The sequence below is a fragment of the Hemicordylus capensis genome, chromosome 16, assembly GCF_027244095.1.
Source record: "Hemicordylus capensis ecotype Gifberg chromosome 16, rHemCap1.1.pri, whole genome shotgun sequence".
Taxonomy (NCBI): domain Eukaryota; kingdom Metazoa; phylum Chordata; class Lepidosauria; order Squamata; family Cordylidae; genus Hemicordylus; species Hemicordylus capensis.
Genome location: NC_069672.1, coordinates 16649952 through 16676203, shown reverse-complemented (window position 1 = coordinate 16676203; position 26252 = coordinate 16649952). Strand labels below are relative to the sequence as shown.

At 55.9% G+C, this 26252-nt stretch overlaps 2 protein-coding genes across 8 annotated transcripts in view; one reads left to right on the top strand and one right to left on the bottom strand.

Annotated features, from left to right (window-relative positions):
- CROCC (ciliary rootlet coiled-coil, rootletin) overlaps window positions 1-13205 on the top strand; it is a 37123-nt gene extending 23918 nt beyond the window's left edge. For 3 of the 6 annotated variants that reach the window (XM_053281264.1, XM_053281268.1, XM_053281267.1), the window contains exons 25-37: window positions 264-423; window positions 747-914; window positions 2092-2476; window positions 2568-2758; window positions 3153-3273; window positions 3591-3754; window positions 5470-5685; window positions 6316-6603; window positions 7401-7550; window positions 8223-8423; window positions 8610-8741; window positions 10952-11131; window positions 12019-13205. In XM_053281264.1, coding sequence (XP_053137239.1) covers window positions 264-423; window positions 747-914; window positions 2092-2476; window positions 2568-2758; window positions 3153-3273; window positions 3591-3754; window positions 5470-5685; window positions 6316-6603; window positions 7401-7550; window positions 8223-8423; window positions 8610-8741; window positions 10952-11131; window positions 12019-12105 — 2443 coding nt within the window. In that variant the 3' untranslated portion in view covers window positions 12106-13205. The remainder of the gene's footprint in view (window positions 1-263; window positions 424-746; window positions 915-2091; window positions 2477-2567; window positions 2759-3152; window positions 3274-3590; window positions 3755-5469; window positions 5686-6315; window positions 6604-7400; window positions 7551-8222; window positions 8424-8609; window positions 8742-10951; window positions 11132-12018) is intronic. The other 3 variants (XM_053281266.1, XM_053281269.1, XM_053281265.1) reach the window with 2 other exon arrangements.
- Window positions 13206-14886: 1681 nt separating this feature from the next.
- Window positions 14887-25208, bottom strand: MFAP2 (microfibril associated protein 2). 2 transcript variants are annotated; one of them, XM_053281203.1, is made up of 9 exons: window positions 25087-25208; window positions 20823-20933; window positions 20407-20485; window positions 20198-20226; window positions 19588-19674; window positions 18792-18830; window positions 17493-17580; window positions 16777-16850; window positions 14887-15943 (listed from the first exon to the last, which is right to left on the bottom strand). In XM_053281203.1, exons 2-9 carry the CDS (start codon window positions 20866-20868, stop codon window positions 15840-15842), a joined length of 546 nt encoding a protein of 181 aa, XP_053137178.1. In that variant the 5' UTR covers window positions 20869-20933; window positions 25087-25208; the 3' UTR covers window positions 14887-15839. The 2 variants fall into 2 exon arrangements, with proteins under 2 accessions (XP_053137178.1, XP_053137175.1); XM_053281200.1 differs by lacking the exon at window positions 20407-20485 and having other exon boundaries at window positions 20198-20230.
- Window positions 25209-26252: the final 1044 nt, after the last annotated feature.

The window sequence follows — 26252 nt, the reverse complement described above, 5'->3', positions numbered from 1 at the left end:
TGGGGTTGGCAGCCACCCAGGATCGGCCTGAAGTATCTAGGAATCCTTGGAGATTCCCATGCTTGATCTAGTGGAAAATATTGCGGGGGGAAGCAAATCTCCAGGGGTAGGCGTCGGTCAAAATTGGCAACCTTACTGACAGGGGAGAGCTCTTGCTGCTCTCCCCTGCCTGTGGCCCTCCCCAGGGGGGATTTTGCTGTCCCCTGTTGGAAACAAGACAGTGGGTGAGTTGAACGTTTGGTGTGCTCCCTGCCCACCTCCAGTTTGAAGCGTGCCAATGAGGAGAAGGAACAGAAGATTTCCATCCTGGAGGAGGCCCGGGCGGCCGCGGGCAAGGAAGCCGTGGATCTGCGCATCAACCTCCAGGAGGTGGAGCGCTCTCGGCTGGAGGCTCGCCGAGAACTTCAGGAGCTGCGGCGACAGGTGGGCAGGAGACGGGGAAGGGGCCGTCTGAGCGTCGCATACAAATTTGTTTGCTGCCTCTTCTTTGATCTGTTGTTACTGAAACTCACTTTCTAATGAATGAGTCCTTATGTTTGAGAAGCAAGAGCAAAACTGGGGCCCTAAAAGCACCTCCTGTGAAACCTCTCGTTCAGGCAAGCGTCTCTGAGAAGCTCGGAGTTCAAAAACTATGGGAAATAAGGTTGCAGGCAGGCCGTCTTCTCTAGGTGCAGCTGAACCAAACGGGAAAGGTTTGGAAACGGGGCCCGAATCTGTTTCTCGTATCGCTGGCTCGTCATCTGCAGGTCAAGATGCTGGACAGCGAGAACCTCAAGAAGAGCAAGGAGGCGGCCGAACTGCAGGCCAGGGTCGCTCTGGACGAGCAGCGGGAGGAGGAGAGCCGGCGGGAGTCCTTCGGCCTCAAGCAGAAGATCGTGGAGAGCGAAGCCAGCAGGGAGGCGGCCAGGAAGGAGGTGGGTTTTCAGACTGGGGGGAGCGCCTTCCGCCTCTCCCAGAAAAGCGCCGGATTTGGGGACAGGGTCCTGCCTTTGCGGCTAGGGTTTGTTACCCTGGATGGCCACTGGGGTACGACAGTAGTCCTTCTGAGACGGTTGCTGCTTCCCCCAGTGGGATGCTGAAATGTGCTTGCCAGTTGTGGAATGCCTCTTTCCTTCCTGATGCATAAAATCCTCCCAGTTCTCCACCGCATCGTCCAGTTCTTCCACATTTACCGGCAACTGTAGCTGCCCGAGACCACCAAACGGGAATCTCATGCATCCTGAGAAAGAAATGAGCCCCATAAGGGAAGGGTCCTGGGAGCCCCGGGTCCCCGTTCGCAGGGGTTGCCTGTTGGACCCCTGGAGACTTCACCGTTCTGACCCGACTTCTGGTGGGGAGGGGAGGCAGAGAATTCTGATCTCGGCCTCGGCTGGATCATTTAGTTGCTCCTGATGCAGAGAATCACCCGCCTTCACAGAATGGCTGACCGTTGTGTCTCTGTAGGAGTCTCCGAAAGACAGCAATCCCAGAGCAATCAAGGGAACAGTAATTCTTCGCATCGGGGTGGCACTGTAGAATACCCAAGCGCCTCATATTAATTCTTTTCTCATCTTTCCAACACGCCTTCAAGGCAAGGAAGTGTTATAATCCTCCCCTTACTGGAGGTTGAGAAACTGAGGCTAGCAGAGAGAGAGAGAGAGGCGTGTTGAAATGGTGGCATTTGGACTGCAGAAGTCCGGATTCATTCGGCCTTTTGGCCAACAAGCAGCAATGCTGACTTACTTCTCCCACAAGGTTTTTAATTCTGCAGCTTTTTACGTGCTCTTAAAAGGAAACGTTTTGCTTACAAGAGAAATGCCTCCTTCCTTAATGCAGGAAACAAAGTATCCTTTGGGTTCCTGGAGTTTGGGAACGGTGGTTTATTTGTTTTGTTTTGTTTGTTTATACTTATAAACGGCCTCCCACCTGGATGTCAAGGCGGTGTACCCAACGTAAATGCAATAAACGGAACTCAGCTAAAATAATGTTAAAAGCACACACATTCTGCCGGTGGGCGGAGAGGGTTGCCCCGAATGCCTCTCAGTGGAGAGGGTTGCCTCAGTGGGTGGAGAGGGTTGCCCCGAATGCCCACGCCTTTCCCCTCCTCGCCAGCTGCACAATTTGCACCGGAAGCTGTCGGACCTGGAGAGCGGATTCCTCCTGAAGGAGAAGGACTGGCTGGGCAGCCTGGAGGAGGCCCGCGCCAACGAGAAGAAGCTCCTGGACAACGCCCACAACCTGCAGCTCAAGCTGGAGGCCGCCCAGGCCGAGGCGGGCGAGCTGGGTCTGCGGCTGAGCGCAGCCGAGGGGCGCATCCAGGGCTTGGAGGCCGAGCTGGGCCGCGTGGAGGGCCTGAAGCGCGAGGTGGAGTTCAAGCTGGGTGGCCTCCATTCCGCCCTCCGGCGCACCATGGGCATTGGACACGGCGGCCAGGCGCCCAGCCCGGCGACCAGGGGCCGCGGGAGCTCCCCCAAAAGGCTCTTCTCCCCTCCCAAAGGTAAGTACCGCCGAGGGGAGATGGAGCCATCCCTTCTGGACCTGCCTTCCTTTGGCGTTGCCCTTGGACAAGCCTTTCCCCGTCTCTCTAGGCGAGGCTGCCACGGATGGCCGCAGCAGCCCCACGCCACGGGTGGGCAGCCCGAGCTCCCGCCCCCTGTCGCCGGAACGCAGCCTCTCTCCCAGCCGCGGCGAGCAGCTGGTGGCGGACATCGACCCGGAGGTGGTCCGGGCGGCGCTTCGGGACTTCCTGCAAGAACTGAGGGAGACGCAGCGAGAGCGGGTACGTCTGCCACGGATATATTTACGGACCGCTCTTCCACCAAAGCTCTCAAAGCGGTTGACCTAGAAAAGGGAGCAGTACATCAGTAAGATGGCCACAAAAACACGAGGTAGACCCCAGCAACAGCCGCTGGAGGGATGCTGTGCTGGGGTTGGAGAGGGCCAGTTGCTCTCCCCCTGCTAAATGTAAGAGAATCACCAATTTAAAAGGTGTCTCTTTGCTCCGTTAGGAGGGGCCTGCCCATGTCTGTGGGCAGATAGGATGGCTCCCTGCTGCCAGTCTTGAGTAGACCAAATTGGGCAAGAGGAATCAAGGGTCTGACTCCAGGTGTCTCTGCCAGATCCTGATGGCTCTCTCTCTCGCTCTCTCTCTCCACTTTGCCCTTGGAACCCAGGACGAAGCCCGTTCTCAGCTGGGCACCTTGAACCGCCAGCTGGCGGAAATGGAGGCGGAGAGGGATGTTGCCAGCGCCCGGGTTCAGCAGCTGCAGAAGCAAGTGGCTGAGCGTGATGAAGGTGGGTACCCAGAGCGGGGCCGTGTCTCTCTTCAGGTGGGAAGAGGCCGCCCCACTTATCTGGCTGCAGCCCCGATCCTCAAGCCTGCCACGTTCCCGAGCTAGACATGGAAGCCATTTCCTTGCCCGGGCCTCCTCCGTTGGCCCGCCTGAGGCATTGGGGCTGCTCTTGCCAACCCCTTGGCTCTAAGCGCCCAACGCTTCCACTGAAGCCTAACCTCTGCGGACCTCACAGCGGGGTTCCTGGCCTCCTCCGTGGGACGCACGTGGCCTGTCCCTCATCCGACCCTCACGGCTGCCCACCCCCTCTGCCTGCAGGGAGGCGCAGCCTGGACGGGAAGCTGAGCGGCGCCCAGACGGCCCTGATGCTGCAAGAGGAGACCCTGCGCCGGATCGAGCGGGAGCGGAAGGCTTTGGCGGACAAGCTGGCCACGCTGGAGCGCAGCCTGCAGGCGGCGGAGAACGAGAGGAGGGCCACCCAGGTAAGGGCCTGGGGCACAGGGGAGGCCTAGAGCAAGGGGCTTGCTTCTCCCACCCCCCATTTCTCCCCTTACAGGGAAGGGCTGCAGTAGAGCGATTTCCTCCCTTCCTTCCTTCCTTCCTTCCTTCCTTTCCCTCTTGCTCCCTCCCTCCCCCCCCTCCCTCCCTCCCTCCTTTCTTTCTTTCTTTCTTTCTGTCTTTCTTTCTTTCTTTTTCTCCCCACAACTTCTGCCCATAACCAGCCAGCTCCACCTTTATTGGAGTTCATCTGAGTTCAGACTTGGGGGTGTTCTTGCTTTCTTCCCATTCCTGGAAGCTCAGAAAGGCTTGTCGTCGCTTTCAGATGCAGGGGCGGGGGGGATCTAAAAAAGCTCGGCCTTTCCTCCCTGGGGTGACGCAGGGCAGGCACTGAGGTCAAAAGCGGCCGGGTGGGGGGGGGGAGAGGGCCCCTTCGCTCATCTTGGGCGACGCACGTGAGCCAAGACTTCAGACGTCTGGTGGAGGGAGGCGTCCTCCGCCTACGCTCCGTGTGTGGCTGTTTATGGCTGCCGGTCTGGGCCGCAGTCCTGCTTCCCGGATTGAGGAACAAAGCTGGATGGAGGCCAGGGGGGCTGACGTCGGGGGCCGCGTCATGTGCTGCCCCAGGGGCCAGCGGGAGAGGGGGCGAGGCCACGAGGCCGCTCCTGAGCTGGGCTTCTCCCCCACTCCCCCTACTGAGTCTGGCACAAATTCCCTTGGAGAGATCACAGCTGTTTTAACCACCTCTCTGGGATGGCAGCGGGGGGGGTGTGTGTGTCAGGGGGGGCAGATGCAAGCACGCACGGCAGAAGCACACCCCAAACAAGCCGGAGAATGCTTTAAAGCTCAAGCCACCGCTGCTCTTCAGTAGAGTGAGCGAGAGGCATTCCTTCCTGGAGGAGGATCCCGGGATGGCTGGATTTCCGTAAAGCATTTGAACGCCGCCTTATGCGTTGCCGAGGCGCCTCTGAAGTGCACCGTGTGCCGTCATGTCCCGCAATGCAGACCCCCCCCCCAGCTGGTTCCGTGGCAGGACCCTGTTGGTCCTAAATTTCCCAACCTTCCGTTTTATGGGGTGACTCCTGGTTCTAGTGTTGGGAGGGAGGGAGAGAAATTCCTCTCTGTTTACCCTCTCCACTCCATGCATGATTTTATACACTTCGGTCACGTCTCCCCTTAGCCGCCTCTTTTCCAAGGTGAAGAGCCCCAGATGCTGTAGCCTGGCCTCCTAAGGAAGGCGCTCCAGGCCCCTGATCATCTGGGTCGCCCTCTTTGACACCTTTATAGGAACCTAGGAAGCTGCCATATACCGAGTCAGGCCCTTGGTCTATCTAGCTCAGGATGGTCTTCCCAGACCGGCGGCAGCTTCTCCAAGGCTGCAGGCAGGAGTCTCTTGCTCAGCCCTCTCTTGGAGATGCTGCCAGAGAGGGAATGTGGAACCTTCTGCTCTTCCCAGAGCGGCTCCATCGTCCCCTACTAAGGGGAATCTCTTCCAGTGCTCACACACTTCTAGTCTCCCATTCAAATGCAACCAGGGCGGAGCCTGCTTAGCTCAGGGGACCCTTCATGCTGGCGACCCACAAGGCCAGCTCTCCTCTGCTTCCCAGTTCGACCGTGCCCTCCTTAGGATACGGTGACGGGGCTGCCTTCTGCTGAGGCCACTGGCCACGCTCCCCCCCCATGTCTCCCCCTTTCCCAGGACAAGATCAGCAAAGTGAAGGCCAACGAGAGCAAGCTGGAGTCCGACAAGCGCCGCCTGAAGGACGTCCTGGACGCCTCGGAAAGCCGAAGCACCAAGCTGGAGCTCTTGAGGCGCTCGCTGGAGGGGGAGCTGCAACGGGCCCGGCTGGTGCTGGGCGACCGCGAGGCGGAGATCCAGGGGCTCCATGACCGCATCGACGCCCTGCAGAGACAGGTACGGGCGCCGAATCGCTTCCTGGGCTCGTGTTGACTGTAGCGGCTCCTTTCCCTCCGGGCCGTGCGGGTCGTCCTTTTGCTCTTTCCATCTTCCTGCTCAGGGTCCCCGTAGACAGAGTGTAAATATCTGGCCAAGATCAAACTCTTCAGCCCTCCAAAGGTTGGGTATTCCCTGCTGGCTATTCCGCAGCAACTGGTATTTACAGGTAGACTGCGTCTGGACACGGAAGTCCCATTTAGCTCTCACATTGGCTTTACGCCAGGGCTGCTCAGTGTCGGCCCTCCTGCAGATGTTGGCCTACAACTCCCAGAATCCCTGGCTATATGGCCTCTGTGACCGGGGATTGTGGGAGTTGTCGTCCAAAAACAGCTGGGTTAGGGGCAAATGGAGCAGGCCTGCTTTAGACCTTTCCTCCTCCTCCTCCTCTTCCCGGAATTTGCCTAGTCCCCCTTTAGAGTCACCTAAGTGAATGGCTGTTGCCATCCCCCTGGGAGCAAATCCCTCGTTTCAGTTCTGCGTCTGGAGAAGAAGCCCTTTCCCTTCTCTGCCCTGTCTCACCGGATGGCCCCTGTTCTGAGGTTTGGAGAGGGGAGGAGAAAACTCCCTCTTCCTCCCGCTTCCCCGCAGGTGACGGAGAGCGAGACGAAGGCCAGCGGGCTGCAGCTGTCTCTGGACCGCCTGACCCTCTCGCTGGCGAAGGCCACCGAGGCGGAGGCCTCCCTGAAGGAGAAGGTGCAGGGCCTCTCCGGCTCCCTCTCGGACAGCACCGCCAGCTCCACCGCGGCCCAGGAGAAGGCGCTGCAGCTGCAGAAGGCCCTGACGGCCAGCGAGCACGACCGGAGGGTGCTGCAGGTGCGGGGGAGAGCAGGACGCAAGCCGCCGGGCTGTCTGTCTCCGGCCAGGGTTCGCCCCCCAGTTGCGTTCCGGTGTTTTATTGCTGCTCTGTTTTGATTTTATTTAAACACACGGGAAGCACTCTCTAGGTTTCCAGCTCTCCCGGGGTGGCCGGGGAATCCAAAATACAAGGGGGCACAGTTGGATATAGGACATCAGTCGGCTTGCTTGCTTGCTTGCTTCCCTATCTCCACCGCCATGTAAATAGCATGTTCAAGGGGCGGGGGGATTTGGAACGGGACCACAGTGGACGTAGGGTGTCCTCTCCCTTATCACCGTCTCCTGCAGTCTTGGTCTGGATGTTTGATTGTAAGCCCCCTGGCAGCAGGGACCTTTCCCCTTTCACTGCTTCCTACAGGCCTGATCCGGACATTTGATTGTAAGCCCCCTGGGGGCACGGACCTTTTCTCTTGTACTTGGTACAGCGCCGTGGACCTGAGTTAGCACTCTCTTCGCCTGGCACCAGGGAGATGGCAGGCAGGGTCAACGCAGGAAGTTTTTCACGCCCGGCATTTAGTTCACATCTCCTCCGGAATGGAGATCTGCATTCACATAGTGGCCAAATTTACCCCGAAGGCTCAGGGAGCGCTTCACGCACAATTCAGGTTTTTCATTGCCAATTAGAGCGTAGCCCGATTTATATCAGAGCAAAAAAAAAATCCACTTTTTGTGTCGGTTTTTCGCCACAACTTCGAACTCGCAGTAAAGCCTTGCCGGAAACCTCCTCCTGGGAAGGCCATTCTGCAGGCAGAGGGAGGGGACCTCAGTGAGAAAGAGCCTCTTGTGAGGGACCCCTCTCCCCTTTTGCTTTGCTCCAGGAGCGGCTGGATGCGGCCCGCCAGGCGGTCTCGGAGGCCAAGAAGCAGAACGGGGTGCTGACTGAGCGCCTCCAAGCGCTGAAGAGCCAACAGGCTGAGGGGGAGCTGCAGAAAGATGAACTGGAGGCCATTGTCCGACAGCAGGAAGAGGTGAGTCCGCCGTGCTTTCGCCTGTGTTTGGACCCCACGAGTATTTACCTGAGGGGTCCACGCCGGGTGCAAGAACTCTCGACATCCTGCACCAAGAGCAGCGGCATTCTGAGACCTGCCTAAATGATGCAGCTGGGGCAGATATGCAAAAAGAGAGAGATCCTCCGGAAATCTCTCTCTGCCGTGATCCTTCTTGTTTGGCCAATCAGGGCACATGACCCCCAGCTGTCTCCCCGTCGCTGGAAATCCTCATTGGGTTCCCGAGATTCTGGCAGGTGTTTGCCTGCACACTTTCCGGAATAACTTTCCCGCTAGAAATTTCAGTGGAAACCAAAGCCGGGGTTCTAGAGGAGCGGGCGTCTGAGCTCTCACTAGGCTGGCCCATTGAACAGATGCAGAGGGGAGCAGCAGCAGCAGGAGAGAGAGGGGCTCCTCCGAGGCATTCGGGGGCCACTGTGCGAAACAGGATGCGGGGCTAGATCGGCCGTGGGCCTGGTCCAGCCGGGCTGTTCTTAGGTCCCGAATGGTGTGACCGGACCTCTGGCGGTGGGGGCGAGGGAAGTGATGGGATGGCAGGTTGGCGGTGCAAGCCAGGTGGTACAGTCCTCTCCGGAGGTGTCGCTGGGCCCTGCAGAAGCCTCCCCATGCGCCTCCCCCCCTGTCCTTCCGCAGATGCTGCGCCAACGCCAGGAAGGCGAGACGGTGGCCCTGCGGAGCCTTCAGAAGCTGCAAGAGGACAAACGCCTCCTCCAGGAGCGCCTCGGCAGCCTGCAGAGAGCGCTGGCCCAGTTGGAGAGCGAGAAGCGGGAGGCCGAGCGCTCCTCCCTGCGCCTGGAGAAGGACAGGAACGCCCTCAAGAAGACCCTCGACAAGGTGAGTCTGCGGCCGAGGTCTCCCCACGTGTGCTGCCCCTCTCAGACAAGACACCCTGCCCCCCCCGCCCGAAAACCGAAGCTGAGAGTCCCAAGCAGCCGCCTTCATGGCTCCGGCCAGCTTTCCGGGTCCCCTGCAGAGGTGCCCCCTTCGCGCCCTGACGCCGCGTTTTGCTTTGGCCTCCAGGTGGAGCGCGAGAAGCTGAAAACGCACGAGGATTCGGTGCGGCTGTCGGCGGAGAAGGGGCGCCTGGACCGATCCCTCACTGGCGTGGAGCAGGAGCTGACGGACGCGCAGCAGCAGATCCGGCTGCTTGAGGTAGGAACGCCCACCGCCGGCCCCCCCACACCTCCGGTTGTTTTCTCAGCCGCCCTCTCCTCTGCCGCAGGGGCATGGTGCAGACCTCTCCCTCGAGCAGAGTCTGGTGCTCCCGACAGTCCTTTCTTTTCCTGAAAAGCTGCTGCGGGGGTTGGGGGCTGAGGCACGGGGAGAGGGAGAGCCCTTTGCCCCTGCCCCAGCTTAAAGCTCCTGTGAGCCAGGGAAGGGGAAATGTACAGTCCCGGTTGTTGCAAAAGTGGGGATTATTTGGGTGGAAACAAGAGACGAAGGAATTCTTCTGGTCCTAGGATGAGTTTACCAACCCTTCGGATCAGGCTTTGGGCCTCCCAAAATGTGCGCCTCCGTCTTCGTGCGCACCTATGGGCATGCTTGCGTGGTGGAGGAGGCAAGATGGACCCATCTTCCCTTCCAGAGATTTTGATTTTAGAAACCCCGGGGGAATTGCGGAGCCCTGAAGGATGGCAACAGCCAGCATGGCACCCTGACACTTTTTTAATTGGGCGCCTTCAAGAGAGAGGGGTGTAAGACAGGCCAAGTGTGTGTCGGGCCAGTTTTGCCTCCTCTGTGATCCACCTAGATTAGCATCCCTCCCCTCCACCCCCGCCACCAACTCCCTTCCCATCACCTCCCCTTGCTTCGGCTCTCTCTGCTTGGATTGGCCCAGCTCATTGCCTTCTCTCTTTTGATTGGGCTGCTTTCCCTGAAGGAGAAGTTGAACACCATCAGGAGGACCATAACGTGCTCCTGGGTGAGTGATGGTTCCCACCCCACACGTCCCGCTCAGCCAGTCCAAAAAGCCTGGAGTCCGTTGAGTTGCTTTTGGCATGGACCTTCAGGTCCTCTCCCACCAGACTCCTAGAGCTGAAAAAGAGCAGGAGGTCTTTCCTCATCCCCACGCCTTGCCTCAAGAGAGCCAGGGTTAGAGATAACGGTGTCTGAGCTCATAACCATGGTTAGAACAGATTGGGAACATCCCACGGACTTCAGCACTTCTTCCTCTGCTTTCCTCCTCCCCTCTTATTCACAAATTCTTCCCTTTTCAGAACTAATCATGGTTAGCATTATATGTGCAACCATCTTAATGCTAACTATGGTTAGTTCTAAACCTGACTTTGCAAATCTGGTTCCAACTAAACTCAGATATGTGGCTAACCATGGTTAGCATCAAGACTGCTGCACATAAAATGGTTAGCTGCGACGCTGACTTCAGTTAGAACCAGGTTTACAAACTCTAACTAACCAGGACTAGTTTGAGCCAACCCTGGTGAGTTTAGAAAGTCAGAGATGTCATGACAACCATGAATGGTCCTGAAACGGGGAGGGGGAGACGATGGAGGAGCACCAAAGCCTATGGGTCCCACATGCTGTCTTTAACCATGGTTACAGGCTAATGGAGCCCAGCCCGGTTTTGCTCGCTCGTGGGAACCAGGATCACACCTGATCCCGGCGGCGACACACCAGCAAACCTGCCTATGTAGCCTCCTCATTAAATGAGGTTAAGGGAGCAAGAGGTCTCTTACGCTCATTTTTTTGGATCGTGTGACTGCCACGGCTGCTCCTAGCTGTAGCGGGCACACTCTCAGGGGGCTCCCATTGGGGCTCTGGGGGGTGGGGCACCGTGCGCCAGCGCTTCCCAGCACCCGACCCCCAGAGAGCCCGGGCAAGGGGTGGAAGCACCACAGGGAAGCCACCGAACCGCCTGCCCAGAGACCAACGGAGGATCGTCTGCGGGGAAGGGAAGGCTAACCCTCCTTCCCCGCAGATCGTGAGAAGAGCTTCTGTATCTGCTTTCTGCTCCTGGTTTTGTTGCGGAATTCATTATAGGTCTGCTAGTCATGGGAAGGGGTGAGAGGAACCCACCAGGGGCTGAAATGGTCTCCCCCAGCCCTTCCCAGTTGCTGGAAATCCTAACCAGCATCCAGTCCAGCTTGTGGGATTTTGGCCCAAACGCTTCCAAGCCGATCTCTGAGATCTTCATAAGGACTAGGGCCTTGAACAAAAACCAAACCAGAGCCTGTTGAATCCATGTTGTGAGGAGGAGAGGAAGGGGCTTGAGGGGCAGCCCGTTTGCCTGGAAGGAACAGGGAGGCCGATGACGGGTGAGGGGACGGCCATCGGCCTGTCAATGCACTTCTGGGGGCCCTGCAAGGAGAAGGGTCTTCAGCTGCGGGTCTGTTCCCCTTCGCCAGGCTCAAGTCGCCGAGATGGAGCAGGCCCAGGCCCAGAATCTGGCGGACTCCTCAGCCCACCACCGCCAGGACCTGCAGCTGGAGGTGGAGCGCCTGCGTAGCTCCCAGCTCCAGGTGGAGCGCACGCTGGACGCCAGGGAACGGGCCCACCGGCAGCGGGTCAAAGGCCTGGAGGGACAGGTGAGCCCTGGATGGGACTGTCTCGCCACCGGTCCTTGCCGCAGGCAACGGTGGCGGAGGCGGCTTCCCCCTTGAGCCCTCTGTGCTGTCTTAGGGCCAGCTCTGGGTGAGCCCTTCATGGCAACACCAGTCAAAAGCCCCTCGTGGGGAAGCCAAGTTCTGCCGTGCACAAGCTGCGTAGTAATAGTGCAGAATGTCTTGGCCGGGCAGCGGGTGGAGGAGAGGAGAGCCGGTCTGGTGGCAGCAAGCATGACTGGTCCCCTTAGCTAAGCAGGGTCCACCTTGGTTTGCATTTGAATGGGAGACTAGCTGTGTGAGCACTGCAAGAGATTCCCCTTTAGGGGATGGAGCCGCTCTGGGAAGAGCAGAAGGTTCCCAGTTCCCTCCCTGGCAGCATCTCCAAGATCGGGCTGAGAGAGACTCCCATCTGCAACCTTGGAGAAGCCGCTGCCAGTCTGTGTAGACAATACTGAGCTAGATGGACCAAGGGTCTGACTCAGTATATGGCAGCTTCCTATGTCCCTGTGCAGAGGAGGGAGGGCGGAGAGCTGGCCTTGTGGTAGCGGGCATGAATCTTTTATTTTATTTATTTAACACAGGTGTATGCCGCCCAAAACACAAGTCTCTGGGCGGTTTACAACAAAACAATAAAAACAACAAATTGTCCCCTTTGCTAAGCAGGCACCACCCTGATTTGCATTTGGATGGGAAACTACATCCCTTGAGACAGACCTGCATTCTCGGGCTTGTTAATATTAATATCAATTGTTGTGTGTTAGACTGTACACCGCCCAGAGATTTTTGCATATGGGGTGGTGTAGAAGTGTGCCCAATCAATCAGTCAGTCAATAGAAGGGCTCTGGCTCTCTCCTCCTCCTTTTCCACAGATCCTCACGCTCAAGGAGCAGCTGCAGCAGGAACTACGGAAGGGCCAGACGCTCTTCACCTCGTCATCCATCCTCTCAGGCAACTAGGGAGGGCTTTGTGGCTGTGGACCCCTCCCTCCATGGCGGCCTCCTCCAAGCACTATGGTTTCCAGAACACACGGGGGCCCTCCGGCTTTGCTTTCCATGGCCCTGTTTCCAGCGAGGGAGTGGAGAAGCAGGGTCCCCTAAAACCCCGGGTGAAGATTAACCCTGGCTGCGATCCCGTGCCAAGTTCGCCATGAATTTGCCAACGTGCTTCTGGGTTCGTGATGTAAAAATATGCCTAGAAAGGTTGGAGGGGGAAGGGGAGAGAGGGCCATGGTGGCAGGGTGTGGTGTTTGTGTTTAGCTGATCTGTTGGACAACCAGTGACAAACTGGTGTTGTCTGTTTGCCATCACACACTTTAGAAAGAAAATGCAGTGTTGGTGTGCCCATCCCTTTGGCTGTCACTGTGGAAAGATGAGTCTACCAGATTAATTTATATTCGAGTTTTCCTCCCTGCACCGTCCCCTAATTTCTAGGACCATGGTGGTGAGCACCAAGACAAAAAACCCCAAATGTTCAGGGGTAGACTCCTATCTGTTTGAACGCGCGGGCCTCCATCACCCAAATCCAGCACCCTTCCCCAAAATAAGACCCAGTTTGCAGATGCACCCCAAAGCTACATGGCAACAGGAAGGAAAGGGTGTTCCTTTGACATCCCCTTTCCCTGCCTCTTAAGACCCAAGGAGTAGCCCCCTCCCCAACAAAGCAACCCATACTTTTATATGGAGCTCTTTCCCTATTAAAACCCACTGCAAAAAACCACTAGCAGGGCAAGAATGTAAGCTGGGGAAAGACTGGAGGAGCAGAGGCCCATGTTTTCCATTTGAGACGTTGGGAAACCACGTCTCGTGACATTCTTCCGTTCATGAAAGTGACCAAGATTCTTTTTTAACATACTTTGTCTATTTCGCTCTCTCTCTTGTTTTTTGGTTCTTCCTGTAACACATTAATCAAGACATGTAGAAAGTTTCTATTTTTTATAACAGTGCTGGTATTATATTATTATTATTGTGAATATATTTGGACTTTGCTCTATGCTCCCCTCACATTTGGAAGAGGGTCGCTGGAGGCAGCTCAGATTAAATGTCTGTTTTAGCACCCATTGTGTGTGTGTGTGTGTGTGTGTGTGTGTGTTGGTTCCCCTTTCTCCTCCTTGGTCTGTTTTCCTACCTGTACCTAGAGAGCGAGTTAGCTAAAACTGCTCCTTTTCCACAGGTGGGGGTAACATTTCTATAAAAAGTGCTGTGACATTCCGGTTAAGTTAAGTTAAGTGTTCTGTGCCTGATCTTTTCAGCAATGAAAGGTACGGAGGTCTTCCACCAGGCAACATTTTCTGCTGGATTGGAAATATTTTTCCATTCCTTTCTTTAAAAATGTATTGGTTCATGCAAATTAATTAGTAACCAAATGAATGCATACAATTGCAGTCAAACGGCATGGTTTAAAATTGTCATCTCCCCCCCCCCTTTTTTTTGCAGGTGAGTAACTTTCTGTGCACACACACACACACACACACACACACACACACCCCTAATTCATTGCTCTTCAGGTGTGCTAAAAGGAGTTTGTTACCTGTTCTCAATCCCTTTATTATTTCCTCCCTTAAGGAGTTCAGCAATGGAAGGGGACACACTCACATAGGATTTTCAATATTCTGCAGAATGTCTGCAGGCATTCCAGTCAAAGTAATTTCCAAGGAAAGCTTTGAATTTGTTTGACTATAACATTCGGACTCCAAATTCAATGGGTGGTGAAAACTGGTGGGTTGAATTTCTCATCATAAGGACATAAGAACAGCCCTGCTGGATCATGCCCAAGGCCTCCCTAGTCTACCCCACAAGCAGGAGGTGAAGGCATGCCCCCTCCTCTAGGAGGGAATTCCAGAGCCACGGGGCCACAACTGTAAAGGCCCTGTCTCTCGTCTCCGCCAGCCTGATCTCCCCCTCTTCCACTGTGACTCCCCTGAAAGTGGAATCTGGAGGCCTCTGAACCTAGAGATAGCAAGGGTGTGGGGACTAGGCTGGCTGCAAGTTCTAGACTGCTGGGGTTCTAGAGTACTCTGAAACACGAGGATCTGCTCGGGAACACGAGGCCAGGCCTGGCAGATCAAACCCAAGACACATCTAGTCTGGCAAAGCACATGCTGAGTGTGTGTGTGGGGGGGGCATGTTCTGGGAGCCCCCACCCTGGGTTCTGCTCAGAAGACTCTTTCTCCCTAAGGGGCAGCTGAATCTCCCAGCACAGCACTGACTGGCCAGAGTCTGTACCACCACATACGCCCCACCCTGGAGCAGTTTTGCAGACTGCTCCTGGGCAAGCTAAATTGTCCAAATTCACCAGCAGTGCTTTAAGCAATGGTGAAAAACGGACAGCCCCAGCCCTGACGCGAGGGGGGCAGGAGGCAAAGAAGGGAAGACTAAACCAGCCTTTGCAGAGTCGAAAGTTGCTTTGCAGAGTCCAAGTGCAAGATCAGCTCACCCCACGGAGCAGAGACACACACAGCAGGCCCTGTTTTTCGGTTCCCCTGTACACAGGCGATGGACCCTGTGAAGGCCCCCTTTCAGCGGCTGTTGTTGCCCGCCAGACTAGTAGCCCTGGCCTCCATGAATGTGTATGGGTCCCTTTGAAAACCATCCAAACTGGTGGCCGTCACCAGATCCCCTGGCAAAGAATTCCATCGATTAATTATATGTGCTGTGTGGGAAATTCCTTCCTTTTGTCAGTCCTAAATTTCCTGGCACGGAAATTTGCAGCACCTTGTAAAAGAGACACTCACAGACAAGAAGTTGTAACTTTTGGGTTTATTTCTTTTTTCAAAATGTTTTTGTAGAAAAAGGAGAAACAACAACCAAGAAATGATCTATACAAAAAAACAAAAAACAAAAAGACTTGCAACTTACCGGGAGGGAAAGACACAATGACAAAACAACAGATTCTCTTGCTGGGATAAAATGCCACGGATATGCACATGCTATTCCAAAGGCTGCCCGATTTCTGGCTAGCTAGCCTAACGGCCACTCACCGCAGTCTGGGTCTACCTTCCAGGTGCGTTACCTGCCCGAAGATGTCAACCACTTGAAAGGCTGCGGATCATGGCCAGAGAGTACATCCAGCCACAACAAGAGGTTTGTTCATGGGGGGGGGCTGTTTTTTAAGCCCACACTCCCCTGGGGAGAACTGGGCACTCAAGAGGGCGCCCGGCAGAAAGTGGCTATAAAGTGGAGCATCTGCTGTTGGCACTGCCAGTGGCAGCAAGGGCTACTGGGGAAAGGAGGCTGTGCCGTGAAGCATTTAAACCGCCGCCCCCCCCCCCACCGAAAGAGATTCCAGAAAGGAATGCCATGAGCCTCCTGTCCTGCTTGGTTCACAGTGAAGGGGAACCAAACCCAGGCGGACTCCTCACCCCCCGGACACACCCGGCTAGTTGCAAATATACATCAGGCCCGACATGTACAAACAAGCCAGCGCAGAGGACAAAGGCCTCCGGCCAGAGACTTCTGCAAGACAAACTCGAGTAATACACCCTTGAAACGCACACACTTGATTACTGAGGGCACAAGACGACAGCTTGGCTTGCAGCCGCCTGCCTCCTGTGCTTTCCGTCGCAGGGGTGAGACTTCCAAGGACAGGAGGGGGCAGCCAGGCAGGCAGGCAGGCGTGGCACCGTGGCTGGGGCACTTGGCTTCCTTCTTCGGCGGGGGGGTTGCGTTTCCGGGCAGGGCTCCAGCGTCCCGTCTTAGCAGCCGCCGCAGCTTCTGACGCAGGAGGTGGCCACAGTCTGGCAGAGCCCACTGACTGCCATCACGCCGCACTTGGAGAATTTGTCGCGGCAGAGGTCGGCTGCAGTGGTGGAGGGGGGGGGAAGGGGAGGCGTGAGTGAGCAAGAGGAGAGCTGGCCTGGTGGGAGCCAGCATGACTTGGTCCCCTTAGCTAAGCGGGGTCCGCCCTGGTTGCATCTGAATGGGAGACTTGATGTGTGAGCACTGGAAGAGATTCCCCCCCCCCCCTCAGGGGATGGAGCCGCCGCTCTGGGAAGAGCATCGAGGCAGCGGTAGGAAAAACTGGCCCCTCTGGCTCAATACTGTCCACACTGGCTGCTGGCCCCGTGTAGACATCCTCTCCGGGGTTTCAAGCTCAGGGGTCTTTCCCAGCCCAACCTGGAGATGCTGCCAGGGACTGAACCTGGGACCTTCTGCATGCAAAGAAGCACTCTGCCACTGAGCTAAGGATGCTCCTGACGGACATTTACAGCTGCCTGCTGAGACCATCCAGCTCAGGATTGCCTGCTCTGACTGGCAGCGGCTTCGCCAAGGTTTCAGGCAGGAGTCTCTCCCAGCCCTACCTGGAAATGTGGCCAGGGATTGAACCAGCATGTGAAGCAGATGCTCCATCACTGAACTACGGCCCCCAGACCCCAGGGGGCAGATCTTACAGTGCTCACACATGTAGTCTCCCATCGAAATGCAAATCAGGGCAGACCCTGCTTTGCAAAGGGGTAGTTCATGCTCACTACCACACGGCCAGCTCTCCACTTCTCCCACAGGGTTGAAATGTTTAAAAGTTTAGGGATCAAGCTTTGCAGGACCCTCCACCGGGCGCTGCACATATTTAGTACACTATTTAGTACACCAACACCACGCCAAGCATGCACAGAGTGCAAAGGACAAGCCTACCTCGGAGCAGTTCTTCATGGGCGCAGACTGTACGGATGCAGATCTCCTTGTTGATGACATAAACCCGGCGGAGACTGGGAACAGGGGAGAAAGGAAAAACCCTCGTCATGTGGGAGGAGGCCTATGCTCCTTCCATTTCATCCTTTTGCATCTCCAACATGGGGATAATAAAAGGACTGGCTTAACTTATTAATTTGTGGTATTATGGAGAGAGAGGTGCCTCTGGGAAGCCCACAGGCAGGGTGTGAGGGCAAGAGCCCCCTCCTGCAACTGGCGCTGGTATACTGCTTCTGAACATGGAGGCTCTATTTAGCCCTGTGGCTAACAGCAGACTTGCAGCAGCACAATCCTAAGCATGGCTGCTTGGAAGTAAGCCCCACTGCGCTCAGTGGAAGTCATTCCCAGGAAAGTGTCCTAGGACTGCAGCTTCAAATCTGCCTAATCCCTTTCTAAAGCCAACTAAGATAGCGGCCGCCACCACATCTTGTGCCCAGGAGTTCCACCAATTAATCATGCTTTGTGCGAAAGAGGGGTTCATTTTGTCGGCAGTCCTGAACCTGGGGCCGCCAATTTCACTGGGCGACTCACAGCTCTAGTGTTAGGCACAAAGTTGAAAAATGTCCCCACCCCCTCCCATTTATCCATGCGATGCATCATTGTATACCCCTCGACAGCCCCAGGACCCAGCCGGACAGAAAGGGGCCCCGTCTGCTCACCTGTAAAAGCAAATCTCGTTCAGACACTGCTTGCAAGGTTTGTGGACCGAGTAGAGTCTGGTGCAGGGATATTGCTCCTCTTGGCAGTCTGGAAAAGAAAGGCAAGAAGCAGGAGGACCCACGGTGGGACTGGGATCGTGTGTGTTGTTTTGTGTTGTGTGTGTGTGTCAGTCACAAGCCAGGAGTGGCAAAAGGCAAATCCCCCCTTCCCCATCTTAGCCCCAAGCCAAGAATCAGCCCTGGATCTGGGTGCATACCCACGGCAGGACAGAAGAGAAATGCTGCTGGATTAGGCCAAGGCCCATCCGGTCCAGCATCTTGCCCGGGCGGGGCCCACAAGACAAAGACGACAACTGGCCCCTCCCGCTGGCACTCCCTAGCTAGTTCAGGGGCATCATGTCCCCTCTGGTCCTGATGGAATCGTGCCGCTCTCCACAGTGATAGCCTTGTCCTCCATGAATTTGCCTGATCCTTTTTAAAAAAACTGTCTAGGTTGGTGGCCATCGCCACATCAAGTGGCAGTGAGTTCCATAGTTTAACTACACATTGTGTCAGGAAGCCCTTCCTTTTGTCTGTCTTGAATCTCCCAGCATTTAGTGTCAACAGATGACCCTGGTTTCTAATGTTATGAGAGAGGGAGAAAATTCTCTCTCTGTTCATGCCGTGCATAATAATTTAATATACCTCTACCATGTCGTGTGTCCCCCGCCCCCCGTCCTTACCCTCCTCCTTTCTAAGCCAAAACAGCCCAAAGAGATTGTAGTCTTTTCTCAAAGGAAAGCGTCACTCCAGGCCCCGGATCATTTTGATTGCCTTCTCTGCGCCTTTTCCCAACCCTGCAGTGGATTTGTATCAGGGCATTGCTCTATCAGTAGGATGATCCAGTCGGCAGCAATACCAGATGCAAAACTCACCATCACATTTCAGTCTCAAACTTTTGCTCTTTTAAAAACTTTAAAGAGATTTCAGTTACCAGGAGATTAAGAGTCCCCGCTTTGTTTGTAAGAGATCCCTGCAGCAGCAGCTCCAGGAAGGGCTGGGAGAGATTCTTGCCCTGCCTGAAACCTTGGAGAGACGCTGCCAGCCTGTGCAGACAACACTGAGCTGGTGGACCAAGGGTCTGACTCAGTATAAGGCAGCTCCCTAATGTGCTTCAGAGACATCCGCCCAAGATGAAGCGTCTTCGTCTTCAACCGTTTTGCAGGCTGAACATCCAGCACTTTGAATCAAGTGCCTGCTCATTAGCGTTACTAAGGAATCCCCACATTTTAGAGACACGTATCCAGCTGTGCTTCTTACCAAGCGGCCCTGGCTCTGTGGGTTCTGTTTCGGGGATGTCTGGAAGAGAAGTGGGAAAGGAAGACACGTTGGGACACAGCGAGGCTGGCATGGAAGGGAATTCTGGGGTGGTGGAGAGAGAGGGGGGCGAATAATTCTTCCAGGGGAGGTGGCGCCGGCTGATTCTGTGGGGCCTGCCCCTCCCTTTTGGCCACGTGGGTTTGGGATTGATCCACTCCTTGTAGCTGCAGGCACAGGAGAACTGGCACCTGACGGGCGCCACACCGGATATCACAAGCTGTGATTGCACGAACAGTACAACTAGCTGCACACCTGAAGCAAATGGTGCACGGTGTTCCTTCTAACAGGGATTCCCAGATGACGTGGACTACAGATCCCATCACCCCCAAGCAAAAGCCACTGCAGCTGGGGATTCTGGGAGTTGTAGCCAACAACAGCTGGGGATCCCTGTTAGAGGGGACATTGACGGTGGGTGACCCACACGGGAAAACTTGACTCCTCCGACTCCTCCTCTTTCAAGCATAGCCAACTGGAATCCTCCTTGCCACGCTGAACGTGTCCCAGAGATGCCAAGACGGGGAAGCCCCGGTCTTTGGGCATCAAGGGAGGAGAAGCACCCAGGGAACCTCGGTCGAAGCTACGAGGCAAAGCGGGGCCCTTGAGGCCTGGAGGGCAGGCTCAGGCCAGAAGGGCAGTGCCACACAGACAGGGTTTCTCCACCCTCCGGGTCCCTCCCGTCCCGGGAATCCACCTTCTAGAGCAAGAGGCGTCCGACCCAAAGCAAGGCAGGACTCACCGGCGGTCGGGGCGCGGATCACTTCCTGTTGGTTCTGCTGCTGGGACTGGTACTGATACTGCTCCTCGGGGGTCCGTGGGGTGATGTCTGGGGCAGAAAAGGGGCTGCTTGCCTTCAGTCACTCCGAGCCTCCACCCCAACCCCACACCGAGGGTTCGATTCACACTGTGCTGTTGGGGTGCTAGACGTCCGTCACTTCACCCGGGGCCAGCCGTCCACTAGGCAGACCTCTTGGACACCAATTTCTTTGTAGGGGGTGGAGCACCTCAGCTGTGCCCGACTAGAGCTCGACCCATTGATCTCTCCCTCCCTCTTGTACTGCCCCCCTGAAGGGCTCACAGTGGGGTGAGGAGGTAAGGTGCAATCCTGCCCCTTGCTCCCCTATCCTTTCTCCCCCTGGATCCGCAAACCAGCGTGGGCTGGACATTTGCTGGTCATCCAGCTTTGTGCACCAGCAGCCTGCACGGTTCGAATTAAAGCCGGGGCGCGGCCCTTATCAGAGAGCTGTTGGTGGGGGGTGCTGGTCAAGCTTCCCCGAGGGCGCCAAGGGGAACCCGAGGGTCGGCCCTGACTCCACTGCAGCAGTGGGGAAAAGAGGAGGTGGACTCACCGTTGCCGGCATAATCGTAGTAGGCTTGGCTTTCTGGAAAACAGAAAAGAGGGTTCAAGCAACGGGGGAGAAGCAGGGAGTCCCTTGCTTGGCTGGGGAAATAGTTCTGGACTAAGAACATCAACACCGACACAGTCCCCAATAAAAGGGTTTCAAGGCTGCCGTTGTGCCGCTTTTAAAAAATGGCAACAGACACCAATGCGAGGTACTTGCCTATTTCGTAAGGGCCATACGGTGTGTCGTGGTAGGAGGGGTCGTCAATGTCGTACTGGCCCTGGACCATCAGCCCTGTCGGTGGAGAAAGACACGGAGACCTCAGCCAGCGTTTCCCATGGGGAGCAGGAAAGGGGTCTCCGAGAGCGGCCGGGGCATTGGCCTGGTCCAAAAGATTTGGGCTACGGAATTCGCCCAGCAAGAGTCATGTGTTTGTAAAGCTTGAACTTCTTTAGATGAGCAAAACGATATCCAAGAGAGGAGGAGGAGGAGAAAAAGAGGAGACAGAGACCTCTACCTTCTGGATAACCCCCATCGAAACTTCATAGCCTTGAGGTCTCCTGTTGCAGTAAGATGTCAGCCTGCCCAGAAGTACAGCTCAAGGCAGGACGCAGAAAAGGTTTCCACTCACCTGGCACAGAGAGGAGGAGGAGGAGGAGGCGGCACACGGTCCTCATTTTGGGTCCGGGGCAAAGCTGGGCACGCAGCTGCTCCAGAGGAAGCTGGATGAATTGGAGGCAGGCTGGAGGAGCAAGAGAGATGCCTGCATGGAGCCGCAAGGAAGGACATGTGCATGACTAGAGGGCTGTTGTACGGAGCAAGGCTGGGGAAATAAGAGAGCAGCCAACCCGGGAAGTGGCAATGCTGACCAGCCTCCCTTTCCCCAGGAAGCCCTCTGTGCCACCTGGAAATATATCCCTGAGGGCTGTGGGGCCCTCAGGGACATGTTTTCAAGTGGCACAGAGGGCCTCCTGGGGCAAGGGAGGCAGTTAAACATTGCCGCTTTCTTGCTGCACTGGTGCAGTTAGTGGGCAAGTGCTGGTAGCCTGATTTCTCCTCTTACTGGAGAGTCCTGGCTCAGGAGAGGAGAGCTGGTCTTGTGGTCGCAAGCATGCCTTGCCTCCTTAGCTAAGCAGGGTCCGCCCTGGTTTGCATTTGAATGGGAGACTAGAAGTGTGAGCACTGGAAGAGATTCCCCTTAAGGGATGGAGCCGCTCTGGGAAGAGCATCTAGGTTCCAAGTTCCCTCCCTGGTAGCATCTCCAAGATAGGGCTGAGAGAGACTCCTGCCTGCAACCTTGGAGAAGCCGCTTCCAGTCTGGGAAGACAATACTGAGCGAGATGGACCCAGGGTCTGACTCAGTGTAGGGCAGCTTCCTGTGTTCCTAGTATGTGCGTCACTGTGAGGATCCAGGCAAGGCTCTCCCGATTAAAAAAAAAAAAAAAGATGCAAGAGGCAAAACTGCAGTTGGGCAGGGTTTTGTTTTGTTGTTTTTGTTTTCAAACATGAATTGAAATTTCAAGTGTTTATCTTACAAATAAGACTATCCTTATTATCTTAAGGATAATAAGTGATCTTGGTTTCACACACAAAACGAAAACAACCCTGTAAACCTCCAGCATGTTTTAACAGGACATGGATGAGGCAAGGTGGTCTGACAAACCATCGGCAGATAGGAAGCTGCCACATGCTGAGTCAGAGCCCTGGTCTCTCTAGCTCAGTATTGTCCACACAGACTGGCAGCATCTTCTCCAAAGTTGCAGGCAGGAGCCCTTTCTTGGAGATGCTGCCAGGGAGGGGACTTGGAACCTAGATGCTCTTCCCACAGCGGCTCCATCCCCTAAGAGGAATCTCTTCCAGGGCTCACACTTCTGGTCTCCCTTTCATATGCAACCAGGGTGGACCCTGCTTAGCAAAGGGGACAGCTGATGCTTGCTACCACCAGACCAGCTCTCCGATCACCAAAGCCTACTTCCAGAAAGGCCACTGATGTGGCTTCTGTTGAAGTGTCTTTCTGAAGGCAAGAAGCACTCTTTGCTATGGCAGGGAAAGGCCTAAAACGGACTCTGCTGTTTGTGCCAGAAATGTACTTTAGGATGGTGTGCTGTTGTCAGCACCCCCCAGCAAAATCTCCCTGGACTAGAACCTGCGGTCTGTTCCCCATCCCCAAGTTTCCCCATTTCTTTTGCAGACTCTGCAGAGCCGTGTGGAGGAGGAACCCCTCCGGGGCTTTCCGAGGGGTGGGAAGGAGGCCGTGTGTGTGTGTGTGTGTGTGTGTGTGTGTGTGTGTGTGTGTGTGTGTGTATGTGTGAATGTATGGGCTGCTGGCACGAAGCTGCCAAATTCTCACTGCCCCGTTGACTGTGAATATCAACAACATAATGGAAAACACAACACAGACACCGTCTCTCCCCGATGGGCTGCCGTGAAGCTGGCTTTAGCCTTGCGTTCTGCTGAAGCTGGTGTGAGGCTCTCCCGGGCTGTTGGACTACAGTCCCCATCATCCCCTGCCACAAATGTCATGGGGGTGATGGGCACTGTAGTCCAACAGCTGCAGAGCTTTCAGTCAGTCACCCATTCATTTATTTATTACATGGATAAGCCAGCCCATCCCGAGGCTCTGGGCGGTATACAACTAGTTGAAAGAACATACATACAAACATCATTTAAGACATACCTACAGCCTGAAAACCCCAGATTCCTCAACTGAGCAAGGCTGGGGGGGGGAGGAGGAAGAGGAGGAGGAAGGGTCTCTCTGCTGGCTGCAGCAGCCGTCCCCAGAGAAAGATGGCCGGGCCTGGAGAGTGTTTCCAAGAGCAAGAGCAGCAGCAGAACTTGCACCCGTGCAGTCTTCCTTCTTCAAATCCTCTTGGCTTTGATGGAGCTAACCGGCAGGTGAGGCAGCCGAGGGCTGCAGTCTCCTTTTCCCGTCCAGCAATGGGGGGGGGGCCTTAGCTAGTGGTCTCTGGGAGGGCAGTGCCCCCCCTCCGGTCCCGCCTCTGGCTGGCTGGCTGCTTCATGGCCCTCCCACGGCCAACACGCTCCTCGCAAAGGATGCCAACTGCGTCCAGCAAAGCGGCTTCTCCCCAAGCAGTCTGGAGCGGATCCTGCTTCATATTTGAGGAGAGTTTCCTGGAGAGCCTTCCCCGCCCTCTGCAGAAACCATCTCATGCTAAGAGTGGCCCAGAATGACCCATCATCGTACAGGGGGCTTCTGTATCAGGGAAAGTGGCATCGGCCGAACAGACAGAGGACGTCTCCTCTTCCTCCAGCTCAGGGCTTAGGGGTGTTGGCGCTCAGGCTGGCCTGGAGGCACAACCTCAGACTCTTGCCTGGATCTGCACCCTACACGCACTCAGAGGCACTCTCGTTGAGTGGGCTTCACAGGTCCCAAAGAGCTGAGCCCAGAGATTTCAGAAAGGCAGCCTCTGAGAGAAGCTCTTGAAGGGTCCCTCCTGGGCTCTTTGCAATTCCCCCAGCTTGCGTTATTTTGAGGCTATTTCAGATGAAACACCAGCTCTGCCATCAGCTGCTCAGGAGCTCACAGGCTCTTGGCTGCATGTCCAATCACGCAAAGGATTAAAAAGATAATGAGGGAAGCAGCCTCGAGGGCATCTCTGACCATGGCTAGAGGGCTTTCCCCGTCTAGCCCCTAGGAACACCAGCCAGCTTCCACACTTCTGGGTTTAGGCCCCAACGTTCAGATTTCCAGGTAGGTGCAATCACATCCCCTCTTTTCCAAGGAAAAGGCGAGAGGAAACACGCTCTGTGCATGGGCAGAGGTACTCTCAGAGAGTGCCAGAAGCACTGCCATGAGATGCGGAGGCCGAGCTTTGCCCCCGCCACTCTAGCCACACACCCCCCCCAAGAGCAAGCCCAGCAAAGGTGGGCCATTTGGCGATGGCTTTAGCAGCCCAAGTTTCCCAGGACGGTCAAAGAGGGAGACGCAGGAGGGTCGCGCTCCAGAGAAACCAGATGTGCTTCGCCGGGCGCACATCTGGGAACAATCAGCCAGCTCCGAGAGCAGAGACGGCCCGATGGTTTCCTGAAACCCCACCTTCTAGCAGGCGCCCCCTTCCTCCTCCTCCTCCTCCTCCTCCTCCTCTGCTGCCAAGAGGAGAGAACAAAAGAGAGGACCCCCCCCTGCCCCTTCCACCGCCTGCACCAGCCAGGGGCTGCCAGGGTTTTTTCGGGGGGCTCCAACCTCGAGGGTACACACTCTAGTGCAGACCTTGGCCGGGCCTTCTCCTCCGCACCCCCCTCCCCGCCCCCAACAGACAGACTGTTCTTTCTCCTCGAGGCGTCCACAGAACCAACTTCCAAGAAAAAAGAAAGCGGAGCCCCTTCCTCACTCCCCCCCCTCGCCGCCCCCGCCAGCAGCATTCCAGACATCAGGAAGCAGCCTCCCCCCCAGCCAGCCAGCCGACTCCTCGGGCTCCTCGCTGGACTCCATCCGAGTGGGCCAGGCAGGCGCCCCACACACCGGCCTGGGACGCATCCCTCTCTCTCCCCCCTGCCTGTTGGAACTTCTGCTGCCCGCTGGAAACTGTCCTTTGTGGTTGGTGCAAGAGACCCGAAGGAACTGGAGTGGCTCATCCTTCTGGCCATTGCAGCTCTTTGCGGGGTTGTGCTAAAAAGTTCACCAAGAAGCTCCTTTAAGGGCCATAGATCGGAATTGGCATTCGGAAAGGACATTTATTTGCACGTCGGCCCCCACCCTGCCCCTGCCCTTTAAGTTTAGTGTTCATCGGATGAGGTGGACCCAACTCTGCGTTTTGCGAAAGGATTGTGGACATTTCTACGTGCTGGTGAAGTTTTGGTGCCGCAGAGAGACGCAACCCCCCATCTCCACCCGACGCTCCCCGAGGAACCCCCTTCCCTTCCCCTCCTCTTACCAGCCTGGAGGTCTCTCTCCTGTCCAAATGCCTGCCTCTCTTCTGCCTGGCTGCAAGAGGGCAAAAAGTCCCACTGCTCCCTCCCACCTGGGTCCTAACGCCTCCCCTTTCCAAGGCAGAGCCTCCTCCCCAACAACTCCTGGTCGCTGAAGCGCCCGTGCACAAACCTCACTCCCAAATTAAATTTGGAGGCACATCCCATCCACATGCCTGAACGGGGGGAGAAGAAGAGACTTTTCAAAAATGGAAGAATCAAGAGCCATCTTCCCAGAAACTCATCCTGGAGTTCCTGAGTGAGTCGCCTTCTGCTTAAAGAGGAGGAGAAAAAGCAGAGCGCAGGAACTCCTGCAGAGACCCCACGGCCAGCCTCCTTGGAGCCAGCCAACGATGCTGCATCTCTGTGTGGGGCACTCCAGGTCAGACCAAATGCACCCCAAGTTTCCCTTCTGGCAGAAATGGTTTGGAAGCCGGGCTCTCGGGAGCCCCATGTCATTTAATTTGTGGATGTTCTCACGGCACAAGAGCACCTGGTAGGGAATTGGTGCTCTCCAGGGCGCTGTTAGAGAGAGAGAGGAGAGAGGAGAGAAGATCCCTTCCCAAATGCAAAACTGGGCCTTGTCCAAGCTCTGGCAAACTCTCAGGGATACCTTCAGCAGCGGCTAGGAGGCTTTCGATAGCGAAGCGTGGTTCCACAGCCGTTGGGGCAAAGAATGCACTCGCCTCGTGCTCAGAGGCTCACTTTGTGCACAGAGCCCAGAGTTTTGCCCTGGGAACAAAGCTGGTCCAGCACAGTCATGCCTGAACAGCAGGTGGGGGGAATTCCTTCTTTAGAGGCCCATCACTAGAAGGGAAGCCTGAAATTCCTTTAGAGTAATGAGCCAGTCCTCTCATTTGAGATGCCCAGGATGGAAGGTGCTGTACCCAATAACCAACTTATGGGACTCCTGAGGTATAGCCACAGCTGGTGATTACTTTCCGAAAGGATTAGAAAAGTTCCAGCAAGGGGAGGCAGCTGATGGCACTCCCATGATCAGGAACAGTCTACCTTGCTGGGGGGCCTGCGGCCCTCCTGGTGGGCTTCCCAGGGAGGGCACCTGACTGGGCTTTGCTGGGAACAGGACACACAACAGACTCGCCTGGGCTCTTCGGAATGAGAGCAACCCACC

What these genes read in the sequence shown, in the direction of transcription:
- MFAP2 (XM_053281203.1), bottom strand. Translation starts at nt 20,868, where the DNA reads ATGAGGACCGTGTGCCGCCTCCTCCTCCTCCTCCTCTCTGTGCCAG. An exon ending in CACAGAGCCAGGGCCGCTTG is followed by an intron (nt 17,581 to 18,791) that starts GTAAGAAGCACA and finishes TTTCTTTTCCAG; the next exon opens with ACTGCCAAGAGGAGCAATAT. An exon ending in AACGAGATTTGCTTTTACAG is followed by an intron (nt 16,851 to 17,492) that starts GTGAGCAGACGG and finishes CCCTGTTCCCAG; the next exon opens with TCTCCGCCGGGTTTATGTCA.